The 18,007-nt window shown below is 38.7% G+C and overlaps 3 protein-coding genes across 8 annotated transcripts in view; 2 read left to right on the plus strand and 1 right to left on the minus strand.

Moving 5' to 3' along the window:
• Nucleotides 1-18,007, plus strand: part of LOC309492495 (uncharacterized protein) — a 201,847-nt gene that overhangs the window by 57,193 nt on the left and 126,647 nt on the right. The window lies entirely within an intron of this gene.
• The window catches only part of LOC309490066 (uncharacterized protein), a 117,981-nt gene that overhangs the window by 34,025 nt on the left and 65,949 nt on the right, over nt 1-18,007 (minus strand). The window lies entirely within an intron of this gene.
• Nucleotides 1-18,007, plus strand: part of LOC309490693 (uncharacterized protein) — a 30,406-nt gene that overhangs the window by 462 nt on the left and 11,937 nt on the right. Inside the window, exons 1-3 of one of the 5 annotated variants that reach the window (XM_082159903.1) lie at nt 2,667-2,933; nt 3,557-3,658; nt 5,798-8,679. The exons of 1 other annotated variant lie outside the window; for it this stretch is intronic. In XM_082159903.1, coding sequence (XP_082016029.1) covers nt 3,652-3,658; nt 5,798-7,014 — 1,224 coding nt within the window. In that variant the 5' untranslated portion in view covers nt 2,667-2,933; nt 3,557-3,651 and the 3' untranslated portion in view covers nt 7,015-8,679. Of the gene's footprint in view, nt 1-2,666; nt 2,934-3,290; nt 3,659-5,797; nt 8,680-18,007 lie in introns of those variants that run through there. 3 more of the 5 variants (XM_082159902.1, XM_082159900.1, XM_082159901.1) reach the window with 3 other exon arrangements.

The raw sequence follows: 18,007 nt of genomic DNA on the forward strand, positions 1-18,007 counted from the left end.
ATTCTTCATTCATTCATGATGCTGAAGAACATTCATGTTAGAAACATTCAAGCACTTCATCACATTTAGATAAACAGTTCAACTATGAAATGGTACAGAATGTTCTGGGTTTTCTTCAACAAATGGTCAGTAAAGGGAGGTTTGAGACATGTTTATATTGATTGTCAACATCAGATCAAGCTAAATACTGTTTTAACTGTTTTATTTTACATTTATTTTATATATGGTTACCAATTTGCAACAACGTTTCCAGAAGTTTAGTCATTTTCATCAGTTTACAAAATTATTATTTTTTAAGAATAGTCAGTAAACACCAAGTTATTCATAGTTATAGAGATTCTTCTTACAGTAACTTTGATAACAGGGTTGATGAATACAGTCAATGCTACAGTTTGTGTAAAAACTGAGACAATGGATTGAGATTATTTTCTTGTCTTCCCATCATGCAGTAGAAAGAGCCCAGATTATGTCACTTCCTGTGTGTCACAGTTTTAAGAAATGCTCTGTTTTTAAAAGGAGGAAAATCATGTCAGGAGTAACAGGGTTGAGTGAAACATGTAGGACACAGATAAAGATAAAAATGTTAAGTTAAAGGACAAGTTCGGTATTTTACACTTAAAGTATCTCTATTGATAACAACATTGAACACTACACTAGGGCTGTAACGATTCCTCGATTAAAGTCGAGTACTCGATTTAAAAAAATCCTCGATTGCAATTTACCCGTGTCGAGTAACCGGCAAAATACCGGAAGTGGCGCATTCCACAGACGAGAGTACATGAACCGCATTATTACACAGTTTTCTAAGGCTACGCGATATTTAACTGTTTACATCATGATATCGTGAAATCACAAAGGATAAGATTAAGTTAAATAAATATATGCACTGTTTTTTTTCTCCCACAGAGAAGCATGACGGTTTAATTATTTACATGCGTGCAGATTGTGTTAAAAGTACCTCAGCTCTGTTCGCAGTAAACGCTGCTCCACACATACTCAGTCTCTGCATGTTCTGTTTGTTTAAGTTTCCAATAATGTGCATTTGGGAACGCAAAACCCCGGACGCGTGTTTCATAGTAACTGTCATCATCATTTATATGCGTGGAGCGTCTCGGGTTTCTCAAACTCCATCTTTGCGTGCTGTGAGTTTGTGTGGCTTAACGTTCATCTGCACGCAGTCTGCGCCGTTTCACAAGATTAGTAACGCAGCTCATTTATAAATCTTCGCCAACACAGGAGAATACATAAGTATGTTTCTGAATATATTCAGAAATATATTCGCAATCGCATATATTCTCATGTGCGAATTGTTGTTCATCGCGATTACAAAATAAAAGTTTAACCCTTGCACTGCTTGCATGTTTTGACGTGCACATGTTCTTTTCAAGAAATGACGGCAGCTGTTGCATTTCTATCGTACAGAAGTGACCAAATATGAAAGATTAAGTTGACATTTGAATTAAATGTTATGTTTATTAGTTATCATATATTTTACATGGTGTATTTTAACAGCGTTGTTCAATAAAACCCATATGATTACTTTTTTCATACTTTATTTTGAACCAATAATTATTGCTTATTATTTGGGTAACACTACAGTAAGGCTCATTAGTTAACATTAATGTATTAATCAACATGAACTAACAATGAACAATAGCTAACATTTGTTCATACAAATACAGCTGTTCATTGTTTGTTCATGTTAGTTCACTACATTAATGTTAACAAATACAACCTTTAATTTTAATAATGTATTAGTAAATGTTGAAATTAACATGAACTAAGATTAATAAATGCTGTAGAAATAAATATTGTTCATTCTTAGTAACTAATGAACCATATTGTAAAGTGTTACCTATTTGTCTTTAAGTAATTTTAAAGGCTGTTGTTCACTTGGATCTATTTTTATTACCACAATTCTTTATCCGATTACTCGATTAATCGATGGAATAATCCGTAGAATACTCGATTACTAAAATAATCGATAGCTACAGCCCTACACTACACAAATATTAATTTTATTCAAACTAAGTTGTCCTATAACAGACGAACGTCGCAAACCCCCCCCCCCCCCCCCCCCGACGACGGTTATGTTACGAACCGCCACATTTTACTCACATTTTACTCACCTAACCGTCATCACCAATTCTGAAACCGGCACACCCCTAGTCATTGATCAAATATATTAAGTAGTTCTTGCTAAAGAAAGAAGGGATTCATGCCTAGTCAAGTCAAGTCATTTACATAGCGCTTTTAACAATGTAGATTGTTTCAAAGCAGCTTTACAGAGATAAACTTATAATTTAACCCTCTGAGGTCGGCAAACGCGCCGGCACGTTTTGCTGGATTTTTTTCACGTAGTAGCACAATAAACTTAAATTACTCCGTCATTTATGGTCATACAGAAAAAAGAAATATGAAAAAAGAATCTGTGATATTTCTACTTTTGTATGTGTCCACTTACAATAAAATCAAAACATTGTGCTTTTGTAAAATAAAGAAAATAAACAGGGTGTGCGTTCTGCCTCCCCGTCGCGGTGAACTTTTTTTTTTTGAGCACGTCTATAAACTGAAACAAAACTTGTCACACATTTATGAGCCATATACCTTTATACACATTTAAGTGTGTACTTTTAAATGATCGGATTCAAACTGAAAACAAATATTCTCTGTTTAAGTAATTTGTATAAAACCAACAAGATGTCCAGCTTCTTACGCGCTTGCTCATTATTTTTAATTTGACCACGCCCACTCGCGCAAAAGAGATTGACATGCAAATTGACCACATGGAACGTAAACGCGCTCATTACCTCAAAAACAAAGCACCAAACTTCACAAGTCTCTGCTTTTCGTCGAGTTTGGAAGAGACATCTGAGCTTACATTGGATTTACCTCAGAAGAAGAACGCGATTTGAAGACAAGAAAGATGTAAGGTAAGAAATTCTTAATTATTAGTTAATGTTATTGTTGCATAAACTTCACATTGCAGTTGAACTGTTGCTAGATATATGGTGAATATTATAATATTTAGACCCGTGTTTACTGTTACATATTGTGTTTGTGGATATCTGCTCAAACGTACATATGTATAATAGGGTAACCATAATGTATCATATTTTGGAGCGCACTCTGCGTTTGAATGTTTAATATTTTGGAGCGCGCTGTGCATTTGAAAAGCAAAACGCACCAAACAATAGGCTTCATGTTTTTCTCTAATCTCATTTCATATCATCATAATGAATGGAAACATTTGAAGTAACATGATAATCAATATATTTTTATCTAACATAGTTGTTACTCTGAAATGTTGCTTTTTAACGATTGATAGGCTATAGGTTATTGTTATTATTTTATGCAGCACTGCACATAGCCTATGCCTACAAGGCACAACAAACCTGTTCATTATATATTGTTGGAAATATTTGTGTGTGTGTTCTGTGAATTTTAAAAAGCAATTTTAACCAGAAAAATCTATTCCCAAAATCGTGCAGCCCTATAGTTTCTCTTGATATCAGCATGTTCACAGGTGTTTTTTGTTTTTTTGTTTTTTTTACAGGGACCAGATGCCCCACTGATGAGTCCTGCTGACTTCAACATTCACATGAGTCTCTGTACATGAACATGGTAAAGTGAAAATCAAACACCTTGGAAATGAAAGGTATGTACAATGTTTTTAGGAATGGCACAAAGGTCTCTGTCTTTGGATCATTGTTTTCAATAGTGTGCTTTTTTTGTCATTTGTTGTGTATCTTTAGATTATGTTGTGTTGTAAATAAATCCAAACAATCAAAAAGCCATTTTTTTTTAAATCTCCTCATTCTTTGTGCAAGGTTGCTCAGAATGATAGGGCCTGATCGCTCCTAATAGGGCCATTAGGGGAGGGTCTTTGTCTTTCTCAGGTGTGAAAAGCCATCAATATTCAGGATGTGTTTACGCCTCTCGCATAAAGCTTTCTTACACAAAACACGTCTTACAAATTTTAAATCAATATATTGTCTTATCTGAATGAGCAGTCAGGATGATTTTCACATAGTTTTGGAGCAAATATTCTAGGCTACATGATACAATTTTCAAAAGTCTTGTGAAGAAATAATCAATATGAGTTTCATGGCCTTATTTCAGTGACAATTTTTTTTTGTATTTTCACAAATCACACATAAATGTCATTATCTCAAAACTACAAACTTTTACATACATGCTGCTGACATATTATTGTAGCAGAGTTTGTGCTGAATACAGTGTAATCAGACTTTAGCCATGAAAATGTCACAAGTAACAGAAATAAGCACAAATGTCAGAACATGTCAGAACACCTCCAGGGCCAGAAAACAGCTCAGACCCCAGAGGGTTAAGGTAACAGAGATTGTTTTGGCTTTATAGCGGTTCTTTAATAAAGTTATTTTCCAGCTAAAGTTAGTTTTGATTGATTCGCTTCCGTCGCAACGATCATTTGTTATTAAATTAGGGGCCGCTAAGACGAAACCATTCTCTCTACACAGACTTTAAACGCGAACCTGTGAGAAACGCTGATGGCGTTCACATGAGCATTAAGAATTGGTTCTATAGTTATGTGCGTTTGAATATGTGTGCGCAGGTTTGGAATTCCCTACAAACCAAGCCTAAACTAAAGTATTGGTCTTTCCTTATAAATTTTGATACATCATTTTATTTTATTTTATCGCTTCGGGGTAGGTACGCGAAACGAATTTCCCGACAACGCTTTATCTGTAGAGTGGTAAAGGGATCCTCCATAGGGAGAGACTAGTTGGCACTTCAGCACTGCGTTGTCATCGGGTCCAGGCGAATGTCCTTCATCAGATCTGGATACGGCCTGGATCCAGGAGGCTGCGGGAAAACCTCGGGATAAACAAAGACACTAAAATTAGCGTAGATGCCATTCTTCTTATGATGTAACGAGTACATCAGGATTTATGGGAACTGTTCCCGTTTCCGGCTGACCTAATCTATGCAGCCTAACATTGAATTATAGAAGTCTATAATGTATTATGTGAATGCTAGGTCAAAGAGATGTGTTTTTAATCTAGATTTGAACTGACAGAGTGTGTCTGCTTCCCGGACAATGTTAGGAAGACTGTTCCAAAGTTTTGGTGCTAAATAGGAGAAGGATCTACCACCAGCAGTTGATTTTGATATTCTAGGTATTATTAACTGGCCGGAATTTTGTGATCGCAATAGACATGAAGGACTATAGTGCGTTAAGAGCTCGCTTAAGCACTGCGGAGCTAAACCATTTAATGTTTTACAGATACTAGTCACGTGACTTTCAAATGAAAGATAGGTATCAAAGAGCACACCCAGGTTCCTAACCGACGACGAAGACTTAATAGAGCAGCCATCAAGTGTTAGACAGTATTCTAGGTTATTACGTGAGGAAATTTTTTGTCGAATAATTAGAATCTTTTTCTTCTTTTTTCAGAATTTAGTAGTAGGAAATTACTAGTCATCCAATTTTTTTATATCAGCTATGCAATCTGTCAATTTTGTGAATTGGTAAGTTTCGTTAGGTTTTGAAGAAATATACAGCTGAGTATCATCAGCATAACAGTGAAAACTAGTGTTTTAAAGATAAAAATTGGAAGATAAATTTTCCTCATTCATGGAAAGTTTCAAGGACATATAATCATTTATAAAAAGGCATGAAATGATCATAATATTTTATAACAGTTGTCTACTTTCTACCATTACATCAGGGCTTACTTTCATGTCCTTTATAATTCTCTTTGAATTATTTTGATGTACTGAAAATTAAATGTAACATTTGTTTCTTTCATGTCAGACCTGATGGAAGTGAAGGAGGAGTGTGAAGAACTGAGTGAAGTGAAGGAGGAGAGTGAAGAGCTGAGTGAAGTGAAGGAGGAGTGTAAAGAACTGAGTGAAGTGAAGGAGGAGAGTGAAGAGCTGAGTGAAGTGAAGGAGGAGTGTGAAGAACTGAGTGAAGTGAAGGAGGAGAGTGAAGAGCTGAGTGAAGTGAAGGAGGAGAGTGAAGAACTGAGTGAAGTGAAAGAGGAGAGAGAAGAACTGAGTGAAGTGAAGGAGGAGATTGAAGAACTGAGTGAAGTGAAGGAGGAGAGTGAAGAACTGAGTGAAGTGAAGGAGGAGAGAGAAGAACTGAGTGAAGTGAAAGAGGAGAGAGAAGAACTGAGTGAAGTGAAGGAGGAGATTGAAGAACTGAGTGAAGTGAAGGAGGAGAGTGAAGAACTGAGTGAAGTGGAGGAGGAACATCATGTCAAACCTGGAGAAAAACCTCTGAGTCGCTCAAAGACTAAAAAGACATTTTTAAATAAAAGAAGAGCCAAGAAATCTTTCACCTGCACTCAGTGTGTAAAGAGTTACACAACCAAACATAATCTTGAGTGTCATATGAGGATCCACACCGGAGAGAAGCCGTTCACATGTGATCAGTGTGGAAAAAGATTCTCATGCAAACGAAATCTTAAAGAACACATGATGATTCACACTGGAGAGAAGCCGTTCACATGTGATCAATGTGGAAAGAGCTTTACAAACAAACATCATTTTGAGCATCACATGAGAATCCACACCGGAGAGAAGCCGTTCACGTGTGATCAGTGTGGAAAGAGATTCTTATGCAAACGATATCTTAAAGAACACATGAGAATCCACACCGGAGAGAAGACATTCACATGTGATCAATGCATCAGAGCATTTACTAGTGCATCAAACTTGAAGAAACACCTGAGAGTTCATACGAAGGAGAAGCCATATTCATGTTCTGTGTGTGGAAAGAGTTTTTCACAGCTGCAAAATGTACACACACATCAGAAAACACACACTGGTGTGAGAGAGTACATGTGCTTTGAGTGTGAGAAGACTTTTACTACAGCAAACTGTTTAAAACTGCACCAGAGAATTCACACTGGAGAAAAACCTTACAAGTGTTCACACTGTGACAAGAGATTCAGTGACTCATCATATCTGAAAACACATGAGATGATCCACACTGGAGAAAAACCTTACAAGTGTTCACACTGACAAGAGATTCAGTCAGTTTTCATCTCTGAAAACACATTAGATGATCCACACTGGAGAAAAACCTTACAAGTGTTCACACTGTGACAAGAGATTCAGTCAGCCTTCATCTCTGAAAACACATGAGATGATCCACACTGGAGAAAAACCTTACAAGTGTTCACACTGTGACAAGAGATTCAGTGTGTCATCATCTCTGAAAACACATGAAAAGACACATACTGGAGAAAAACCTTACAAGTGTTCACACTGTGACAAGAGATTCAGTCAGTTAGCACATCTGAAAAGACATGAAAAGACACATACTGGAGAAAAACCTTACAAGTGTTCACACTGTGACAAGAGATTCAGTCTGACTTCAAATCTGAAAACACATGAGAGGATCCACACTGGAGAAAAACCTTACAAGTGTTCACACTGTGACAAGAGATTCAGTCTGCCATCATCTCTGAAAACACATGGAAAGACACATACTGGAGAAAAACCTTACAAGTGTTCACACTGTGACAAAAGATTCAGTGTGTCATCATCTCTAAAAACACACAAGATGATCCACACCAGAGAGAAGCCACACACATGTGATCAGTGCGGGAAGAGTTTCTCTATTAAAGCTAACCTGAAGCGACACATAAAGATCCATGCAGTGGAGAAACCACATCACCGCATGCATCGTTAAAATAGTCCAACAGACTACAGTGGCTCAACCTTAGCTATTTGTGTTTATCAAACGATGAGAGTACCCCGCTCTCCCACTATGTAATATTTACATATGATTTGACACTTTACTTATAAATAAATACCTAAAATATAAAATGAGTGCATCATGCCTGACCCCTACATGAACACTTTTGGTTTTGTGACTGTAAGTCATTCTCTTCAAATGTTATTGAGGTTAGAATCTTGTATGCCAATAATCTTATGTAACTTTATAGACGGTCCCTAAATTTGCGAACGTCAAACTTTTTGCCAGTTAATCTCCAAAAGCCCCAAGCGAAAAAAAAAAGTACTTCTTTGGATTTCAAGTATATTTATATTTCCGATAGTATGTTGAAAATGTTCTTACACAAATTGTACTTTTTGTAAATATATAAAAAGTATACTGGCATTATACTTTTTATATATTTACAAAAAGTACAATTTGAGTGGCATTATTCCTCCTTGAACTGCCACCTTAACGTGGTGGAGGGGTTTGAGTACCCGAATGACCCTAGGAGCTATGTTGTCCGGGGCTATATGCCCCTGGTAGGGTCTCCCATGGCAAACAGGTCTTAGGTGATGGGTCAGACTAAGAGCGGTTCAGAAACCCCTAATGAAGAAGCCAAGGACCGTGACGTCGCCCGGTATGGCGTAGCCGGGGCCCCACCCTGGAGCCAGGCCCGGGGTTGGGGCTCGTATGCGAGCGCCTGGTGGCCGGGCCTCCCCCCACGGGGTCCGGCCGTGCTCAACCCGAAGGAGCGACGTGGGGCCGCCTTCCCGTGGGCTCACCACCTACAGGAGGGACTGTAAGGGGCCGGTGCTTAGAGGATTGGGTGGCAGTCGAAGGCGGGGGCCTCGACAGCCCGATCCCTGGACACGGAAACTAGCTCTAGGGACATGGAACGTCACCTCGCTGGCGTGGAAGGAGCCTGAGATTGTACGTGAGGTTGAGAGGTTCCTACTAGAGATTGTCGGGATCACCTCTACGCACGGCTTGGGCTCTGGAACCACACTCCTTGAGAGAGGATGGGACTCTTCACCACTCTGGAGTTGCCCATGGTGAGAGGTGGCGGGCTGGTGTGGGTTTGCTTATAGCCCCCCAGCTCAGCCGCCATGTGTTGGAGTTACCCCAGTGAATGAGAGGGTCGCTTCCCTGCGCCTTCGGGTCGGGGATAGGTCTCTCACTGTCGTTTGTGCCTACGGTCTTCCATTGAGGAAGCAGAGGCTGAGGGCTCAGTGTTGGACTCTACCATCACCCGGGCTGAAGTCACCAAGGTAGTCAAGAAACTCCTCGGTGGCAAGGCACCGGGGGTGGATAAGATCCGCCCTGAGTACTTCAAGTCTCTGGATGCTGTGGGGCTGTCTTGGCTGACATGCCTCTGCAGCATCGCGTGGCGGTCAGGGACAGTGCCTTTGGATTGGCAGAAGGGGGACCGGAGGGTGTGTTCCAACTACAGGGGGATCACACTTTTCAGCCTCCCTGGGAAAGTCTATGCCAGGGTACTGGAGAGGAGAATACGGCCGATAGTAGAACATCGGATTCAGGAGGAACAGTGCGGTTTTCGTCCAGGCCGTGGAACACTGGACCAGCTCTATACCCTCTACAGGGTGCTGAAGGGTTCATGGGAGTTTGCCCAACCAATCCACATGTGCTTTGTGGATTTGGAGAAGGCATTCGACTGTGTCCCTCACGGCGTCCTGTGGAGGGTGCTCCGGGAGTATGGTGTAGCACAAGGCAGATGATCAGGTCTGCCTCTGATTAAATTAATCAAGTCTAATTTACAAACAACTCTGTTCTTCTTGGACTGTCTGCAGAGAGCAAATGGCGCCTATCCTGTTGCATAAATCATTGATTGCTGACCTAGGAACACAGATCGGTTCTTCCTGAATCAACAAAAAGCATTCTGTTTTACTGCTCTGCGGGAATCCGCCGGCCAGCGAGGCGCCACGCCGTCGGGCGATCTCGCAAACCCCCCCCCCGGATTTCTTAACACTGATTAACACTTCAAAACAATAAAACAGTGTCTGACCAGATGTCAAAACATGTGCCCACTGTTAACCTCATCAGTTCAAGAGAATACGCACACACATACACACATACATACGAACCTCGGGAGAACAAGAGTTCACACAGCAGTGTGAACTATGCGTGACTCCTTGCACCAACGCACACACACACACACACGCACACAAAGAGACACTATCATCTCCCCGACCACGTGTGGTCAACAATTACCTTTGTATGTATTAAAATGTATTTGTGTTGTGTTTCACGGTCTCCGTATGACGCATTGCTATAACCATAAGCTTTATTGGAATGTAATCGATTTGATATGTGTGTAATTATGAAGAATCATGTATCTTCCTGTTAATAACTCACAAAATGATCATTCATGGTATTATTTTAATCAGAATAACCCGACGATGTCGAATCCTTAACCCAAAGTACCAAAAGATGCGTTCGTCCATTAATACCCGTTTATAAATGTTTTATGACCAAGTTTCATAAAACGTACATCGTCCCAGGAGGCATGTACCTTGCTAACAAAGGACATTTTTACCGCCAATGTCCTCCCAAATGATTGGGTCAGACACAGGAGGAAGGCGTGACTTCCTCTCCTTCAAAACACGGCGCCTAACTCTCCTCTAGTTGCAGTTCGCCAGAGAGAAGACCCCTTTTCTTCACTACAAGCTTTTTTTCATTTACTTTCTAATTTTGTTTTTACTCTAAGTCTTTCTTTTTATCTACCTCAGTGCAATATTTTTGTCCTTCGTTCAGTGTATCCACGAACGAAACGAATTCACGTTTAAACCATCTTTAACCCTCTGGGGTCTGAGTGGTTTTTGGGGTCCTTGAGATGTTCTGACATGCCCTGACATTTATGCTTTTTTCAGTTGCTTATAAACAAAGGTATAATTACACTCTATTTAGCACAAACAGGGCTACCATAATATGTGAGCAACATGCATGTACATGTTTGTATTTTTGAGAGAATAATGTTTATGCATGGTTATTGAAAAAACTAAAAACTAAAGTTTCTGAAATAAGGCCACAAAACACATACTAAATTTGTGACTATAAGACTTTTGACTAATGGATGTCATTGCCTAGAGTTTTTTCTTCAAAATGATGTGAAAATCATCCTGCCCTTATCATTCACATAACACAATACATTGATTTAAATCTTGAAAAACACTTTTTGTTTGTAAAGACAATATGCGCAAGGGGCGTCAACCATTCAACAGCATCATGCATATGTAGTGGTTCACACCTTAGGAGACAATGGGGCCCGCATACTTAATGAGCCATTCATTCAGGTGTGTCACCTATAGCCACAAGAAAGAATGCAAGAGCAATATATATATATATATATGTGTGTATGTGTATATATATATATATATATATATATATATATATATATATATATATTCTACCAAATTGGTTCACAGTTGGAAGCATGTCCATTATTTTTTTTATTTTATTTTTTACAAATTTTGCTTGCAAATTGTATAATATCCAAGGAAAACATGTCTAGTAATTGTGCAGTTAATTCTCATACTGTATTTTCAGTTTTGGAATATGTATCCTCTCCCCAAATTTGTCAATAATAAAACACAATAAAAATTATTTAAAGAAAAGGCTTATATTTACCTTTTAAAATTTGTTTACATCTACCTTGTAAATATATCTTTTTTTATTAAAAAGGTTACAATTACAACAACAATTGAAGTGTAATCTTTCTTTGTAAAAACTAAAGTATACATTTTATCATACATATTTCAAAGTTAAGGATTCATTACTTCGAATATAGCCTACATTGACAAAACATACTATATTTAACATATTAGCAAAAATTGGCAAACAAAAGCTTATTTGAGGTGGCAGATATTTTACAGTAAAAATGTGTAATCTATCCAAAACTAATCAACGAAATGTTGTCTTTCATTTGTCTGTAACATAGGTGTTTCGTTTTGTATTAATTGTATCTTAATTTTAATAGTTGTTTCATCAACCAATTGCCTGTATTTAATACATAAGAATTAAAAATAGCAGGAACTGGAGGCCTCATAAATGAACCCAAACTCATAAGCTTTGCCTAAAATACCAGAGAAATATATAGAAAGCTCGAAATGTGTTATTTTAAACAAAACTATTAAAAACGAAAGAAAACAGACTGCATGAAGCCTCTCTCCTACTTTATAAAGCATAGCCTAGACCATTTAAATATAATTACTCTGAATGACAAGTATGGAAATGGTCCAACCAGTAAAATATGTAGCCTACGTTTATACAAAATATCTTGTCAACTAATGCAAGTAAATTTAAAAAGACTTACTCATCTGGTTTTAAAGCATTTCAGGGGGCTTTTTACCTTATTTTGCATAGATCACCTCAGCACATTATCTTATGACTAGCGCGCTCTGCGAGTGGGTGTGAACTCATTTCAGGGGGCGTTTACCTTATTTTGCATAGATCACCTCAGCACATTATCTTATGAATAGCGCGCTCTGCAAGAGGGCGTGAACTCATTACAGCTAATTAGATGAGACGGGAGAAACTGTACTTCTCTTTAGTTTCATACAGATTACATTGCAGGAGAATATTTGTTTTGAATGTGAACTGTTTTATTTAAAAGTAGAAATGTAAAGCTTTCTTTAGACTCATGTTTCATGGTTGTGTGATAAGTATTCGCTGAGTTGCAGTTCATTTTCCAGACTTGTTTCAGAAAGATTTTTGCGGAGACAGAGTGAGCTGAAAGCGCACCCTGTTTATTTTATTTATTTAAAAATAAAAACAAGGTTTTGATGTTAATGTGAGTGTACACAAAAAAAAGAAGACCCTCTATAGTTTATAATCATGTATTTATTTTACTTATATGACCATAAATGACGGATTTTTTTAAGTTTATGTTGCTGCTATGTGAAAAAAATCCAGCAAAACGCGTCGGCGCGTTTCTCGACCTCAGAGGGTTAAACGTGCTACCGCTGAGTCTCTCGCATCATCTCCATCGAACAGAAGGAATCTCGGACACGCTGCTTCAACATCTTTCCAAACCAGCCGCACGAAAAGGGCCCATTTCGAAAGCAAGTAACGCACCATTTTAATATAGCAAATCTGAAAAGAAAACGCTTTTTGTCTAGTATTTCCTAAAGCCTTTGGGTCTCTTGTTGAAGTAACTGTCTTGAACTGTTCATGTCCTGAGTAAATCTCTCTCAATCTCTCTCTCACTCACTTACTCTCATTCTTTCTCTCACTCTCAGTCTATCTCAATCTCTCTCTCTCTCTCTCCAATATTTCTTATTGCGATCGTTTGTATTGTCGTTTGTTTTTCTATGCATATTTACTCCTGCGTGTTTTGATTAGTACATGTAATCTTTAGTCTGTTTTATATTAAAGTCGGCATGAAACGGAAGTTGAGATTGTCATTTTTTCCTTGTTGTGACGTATATCCGAGTGAAACGGCTTCTGAAATTAGAAAAAAAATGTAGGGCGGGGCTTGATTTCGTCCTTCGGGAATTGATTGGATCGTTGGAGGTTGGGCGTTGCAAACAAAATGGAGGCAGATTTGAATGCCAGTTTACATTCAGTTGTGGAGGATTTCTCTCCACCGGACTCCCCACCGTTACTCTTCCATGAAGGATTTTTTTATTGAGGAGCCCGGCGACGAGAACGAGGACGAGCAGCTAAATTTTCAGGCAGGAATCAGCCCATATTTATATGAGCCTCCCGCGAACCAAGATGAGTCAAGTCAAGTTAAGTTATCAGTCAAGTTCACCATCGAGAGCTTCTCGACGTGTCCGATAAGTAAATAACTAGATTTAGATAAGATAGATAGCCTACCATTCGGACTCTTCGAGATGCTCTCGAGGGTGAACTTGACTGATAACTTGACTCAAAACGCTCAAAACGAGACAGACACCGATAGCCGCACCCTCATCGGCTCTGGCCGCACCCTTTCGCCATGGCACGTGACCGAAAGAGAAGAGAGGTCGTTTCGAGGGGGGAGGGAAGGGTAATGTATTTGATTAAAGATTATAAGGGTAAATGAATTTTTAAAAAATAATGAAGTGCACAGATAAATCATTTATAATAAACACTACAATATTACATATAAAAAGAAGATTTGTCAAATTTGATTTCATGCCGACTTTAAATTCTATAATCCTTTTGAATTGAATCTGTCTCAATGTTCCATTACTGAAGTCCCTGAAAATGTATCTAAGTTACAGCTCTACTTGATTTTACTATCACAATCTCTAAATTGTCTAGAACACGAAAATATCGTTCCGTGTGGCCACAGGAAGTTTATTTGTCAGTGTTATAGGCCGGTAGGTTTCTGTTCAGAAATTGTACATACTGTCCGCCGGACGGACAGTTTGCATGATAACTGAACATTAACTCCTACCTAAAATTCCCCTGATTAAAGAAATAATTTTACCTACCTATATTAACGGTTAATACGAGTAATCTTGTTAATTATTAATATAAGGTGAGGTTTGACCTATTCCCTATTTGGGATCATTTAATTTATGTATGCGATATTAATATTCATCATATTCATCATATTCCCCTCATTTGAGTATAAATTCCCCATAACAAAGTCATTGTCACTACAATGGGGTCCGGGGTCCTTTGCTAAGGGCTGTCCGGTCCCTGTATGACCGGAGCAGGAGCTTGGTTCGCATTGCCGGCAGTAAGTCAGACTTCTTCCTGGTGCATGTTGGACTCCGGCAGGGCTGCCCTTTGTCGCTGGTTCTGTTCATAATTTTTATGGACAGAATTTCTAGGTGCAGCCAGGGGCCGGAGGGTGTCAGGTTTGGAGACAACACGATTTCGTCTCTGCTCTTTGCGGATGATGTTGTCGTGTTGGCCCCATCAGACCAGGACCTTCAGCATGCACTGGGAAGGTTTGCAGCCAAGTGTGAAACGGCTGGCTTTCTCCGCAGGGTGGCTGGGCGATCCCTTAGAGCAGGGTTCACCAATCTCGGTCCTGGAGGGCCGCTGTCCCTGCAGAGTTTAGCTCCAACCAGCTCTAACACACCTGTTTGAAAGTTTCTAGTATGCCTAGTGAGACCTTGATTAGCTGGTTCAGGTGTGTTTAATTGGGGTTGGAGCTAAACTCTGCAGGACAGCGGCCCTCCAGGACCGAGATTGGTGAACCCTGCCTTAGGCCCCGTTTACACGTACATGGTTATTTTGAAAAACGGAGACATTTCCCTTCGTTTGCACCCTTCGTTTACACGCAAACGGAGGATTCGCCAATGAAACCGATTCTTTCTAAAAACTCCGGCCAGAGTGGAGATTTTGAAAATCTTCGTTTGCACGTTTGCATGTAAACTGAGAAAAACGGAGTTTTAGGCAGCGACGTCACAGAATGTGACCATTTTCGGGATTCTGATTGGCTAAGGTGGGCTTGAGCTTCTCGTTACACTGCCACCTACAGGTTTGGCATGCTCTTGACAGCATATACACAGGTTCGTGTGCACGATGTTATTTTTGAAAACGAAGAGGGGAGAAATGTCCGTTTATGAAAATAGCCATCCACGTGTAAACGTAGCCTTAGAGATAGGGTGAGAAGCTCGGTCACTCGGGAGGAGCTCAGAGTAGAGCCGCTGCTCCTCCACATCGAGAGGGCTGCCCCCGCGACCCAGCACCGGATAAGCGTAAGATTATGTATCTATGTATGTACTGGCATTACGCTTTCACTTTTAACACTCTTTAAAATAATTATACTATATTACACTTTATATAAATATATTATTATAAAATATACTTTAAGTGAAAGTTCTGTGTACTTTCTAAAGTGTACTTGTTTGAAATTTTTTTTTAACATTTTTGATATATTTTAAATTGTATGCTCAAAATTGTCACTGTAACATACACTGAAAGCAAATTTTAAAAGTACTCATTTTAATATCAACACTGTAATATTAAAGGGGTCATATAATGCCATTTTTGTACAAGCTAATATGATTCTTTAGGGTCTAAATTAAAAAGTTTGTTCTCATTAGTAATTCTCAATTGTAAGAAAACACTCATTTTACCTGGTCAAAAACAGCTCTGTTTTCAGCACGCCGTTTAAGTGCATGGGTCTTTAAATGATTATGAGCTTTGCTCACCCCGCCCCTCTGCTCTGTGCGTACACCGTTTGTAACACAATAACTCAATAACCATAACGCGTTGTTTATTATAAACATGGGATTATGAATTATATTGAGAACGTCATACGTAAAAAACATGCCGTAATGTACCCTGAGTGTAAAAATAGCCGCATTCATCGTGAAGCGTGCAGCAAGCGATTTGCAAAGAATAATATAAAGATTAATATAAAGGTTAATAAAACGTTACACTCACTTCTTCTTCTGGAGGTGCAGCAGGAACACGAATAGTTGGTACCGATCCTTTTTTCAGGAGCAGCTTCTTAGCAAAACCTGCTTTTTACTGACCCTCGTTTGTAAAGCAGTCTGATGCTCGCTCGCGAGGGCGGGGCTGTGTTGAAACACTGCTGTCAATCAACCATCGTGGGAGGGGCGTCAATTTTGTGACGTCACAAAATCGAAGAGCTTGATTAGAGAGAGGGGAAAACATATAAGAAGATTTAAAAAAAAAAAAAACACTGGATGAATTTTTATCATTTTATGATGGTTGTGTACAGGCACTGCCAACACACATTTCAGTACAATCAACTTGTAAAAGTGCATTTTAAGTTAGATCAGGACATTCTTTTAGAAAGTGTTCAATAGTATTACTATGAAAATGCACTTAAAACCATTTCTGAAATGTTGTGATGTGTGTAAAGTACACAGATAGCAATTATTGCAGCTGTTCTGTAATGTTTAATCAGTTTTGCAGACAAATAGGATACATCTTACCCACAAAATGACATTAAATAAAACATTAAATGCACACTTCAAATGTACAGGTGCACAAAAAATGTGTGTTATGCTGAAAAGCAAGTGGTTTAAACCATCTTGCATCACCCATATTGCAACAGACAAGTTAATACTGGCTAAGCAAAAAAATTAAATTCATCGTCACAAGTTAACATTTTTGCAAGTGTTCAAAAAAGAAAATTTCATTGGTATTGTTTAATGGAGAAAAAGCAGGGCTACTGCAAACAAGACCAATTGGAGAGTGTACAGATCTAGAAGTTGCTGACAGTATTCATGCGTTTAGGACTAATATAGAGGTCAGTTTGGTGTTGATGTCTGTAAAGTAGAAGCTCCCCAAGAATTTTTGTCTCTTTCAACAATGTTGAGAAGTGGAATGACATACATTTTGTCCTTGGACTTAACCATTACTCATTTACGCTCAAGTGATTGGGGATGCATGGCAAATACATTATGGGTGTGAGACACCTCATTTATAAATGTGGAAAATATATTTAACTGAGCTCATGTTAACAAAACAATATTTATACATTTAGAACAGAATCAGTTCTGTTTGACACAATCCATCCTGACATTCTTCAAAAGGAAAGTTTTAAGTTACATGCTGCGCAGGTGTGGCACCTTTCTGCCACAATAATAACACAGGCCAGGATAGTTAGCCAAATTCATCCATAGCCATTATTTTACTGGGCACAATTCTGCCCTGTATCAAAAGTCTGCATGCTCTGTAAAGAAAAACAAATGTCGAGGTTATTGTCAGATAGTAAAGTACACATAGAGAATATATTCCAAAACTTTCTGAAAATACAGTATGAGAATTAACTGCACAATTACTAGAAATGTTTACTTAGGATATTATACAATTTGCAAGCACAATTTGTGAAAAAAACAACAACAACTGTGTTTCCAACTGTGAACCAATTTTATATTATATTTATTTATTTATTTATTTATTTATTTTGTCCTTGCATTCTTTCTTGTGGCTCTGACACACCTGGGGCCCGTTCTTCGTACGTTGCTTATTACATCCGAGATCAAATGCCACATCCAAGATGATATCATCGTGCTACTCATGATCTGGCTAACTCGGTTCTTCGAACACACTTGCCGGATATGATTAGTATCGCTGGATTGAGTTATCTGAGATAATTGCGCGTTCATACACTGGTTGAAAAGGGGATATGTATCGATAGTAGAAACATTGATCAGCAACGCTACTATTGGCTGCTCAGCGTGGCCAAAGAGCGCGCACAGTTTTTCTCCTCAGCAGAGCAAGATAGTCGAAGTTTTTTCTGAATTTTAATGTTTAATGCAAAACGCCAGGGAACACCTCAAAGTCTGCAAAAGCCAGGAGAGAGGGCTGGCAAAAAGTAGCAGACAATTTAAATCCATTAGAAGTGGCCATGTT

This window comes from Leuciscus leuciscus (assembly GCF_965113295.1).
Source record: "Leuciscus leuciscus genome assembly, chromosome: 1".
Lineage (NCBI taxonomy): Eukaryota > Metazoa > Chordata > Actinopteri > Cypriniformes > Leuciscidae > Leuciscus > Leuciscus leuciscus.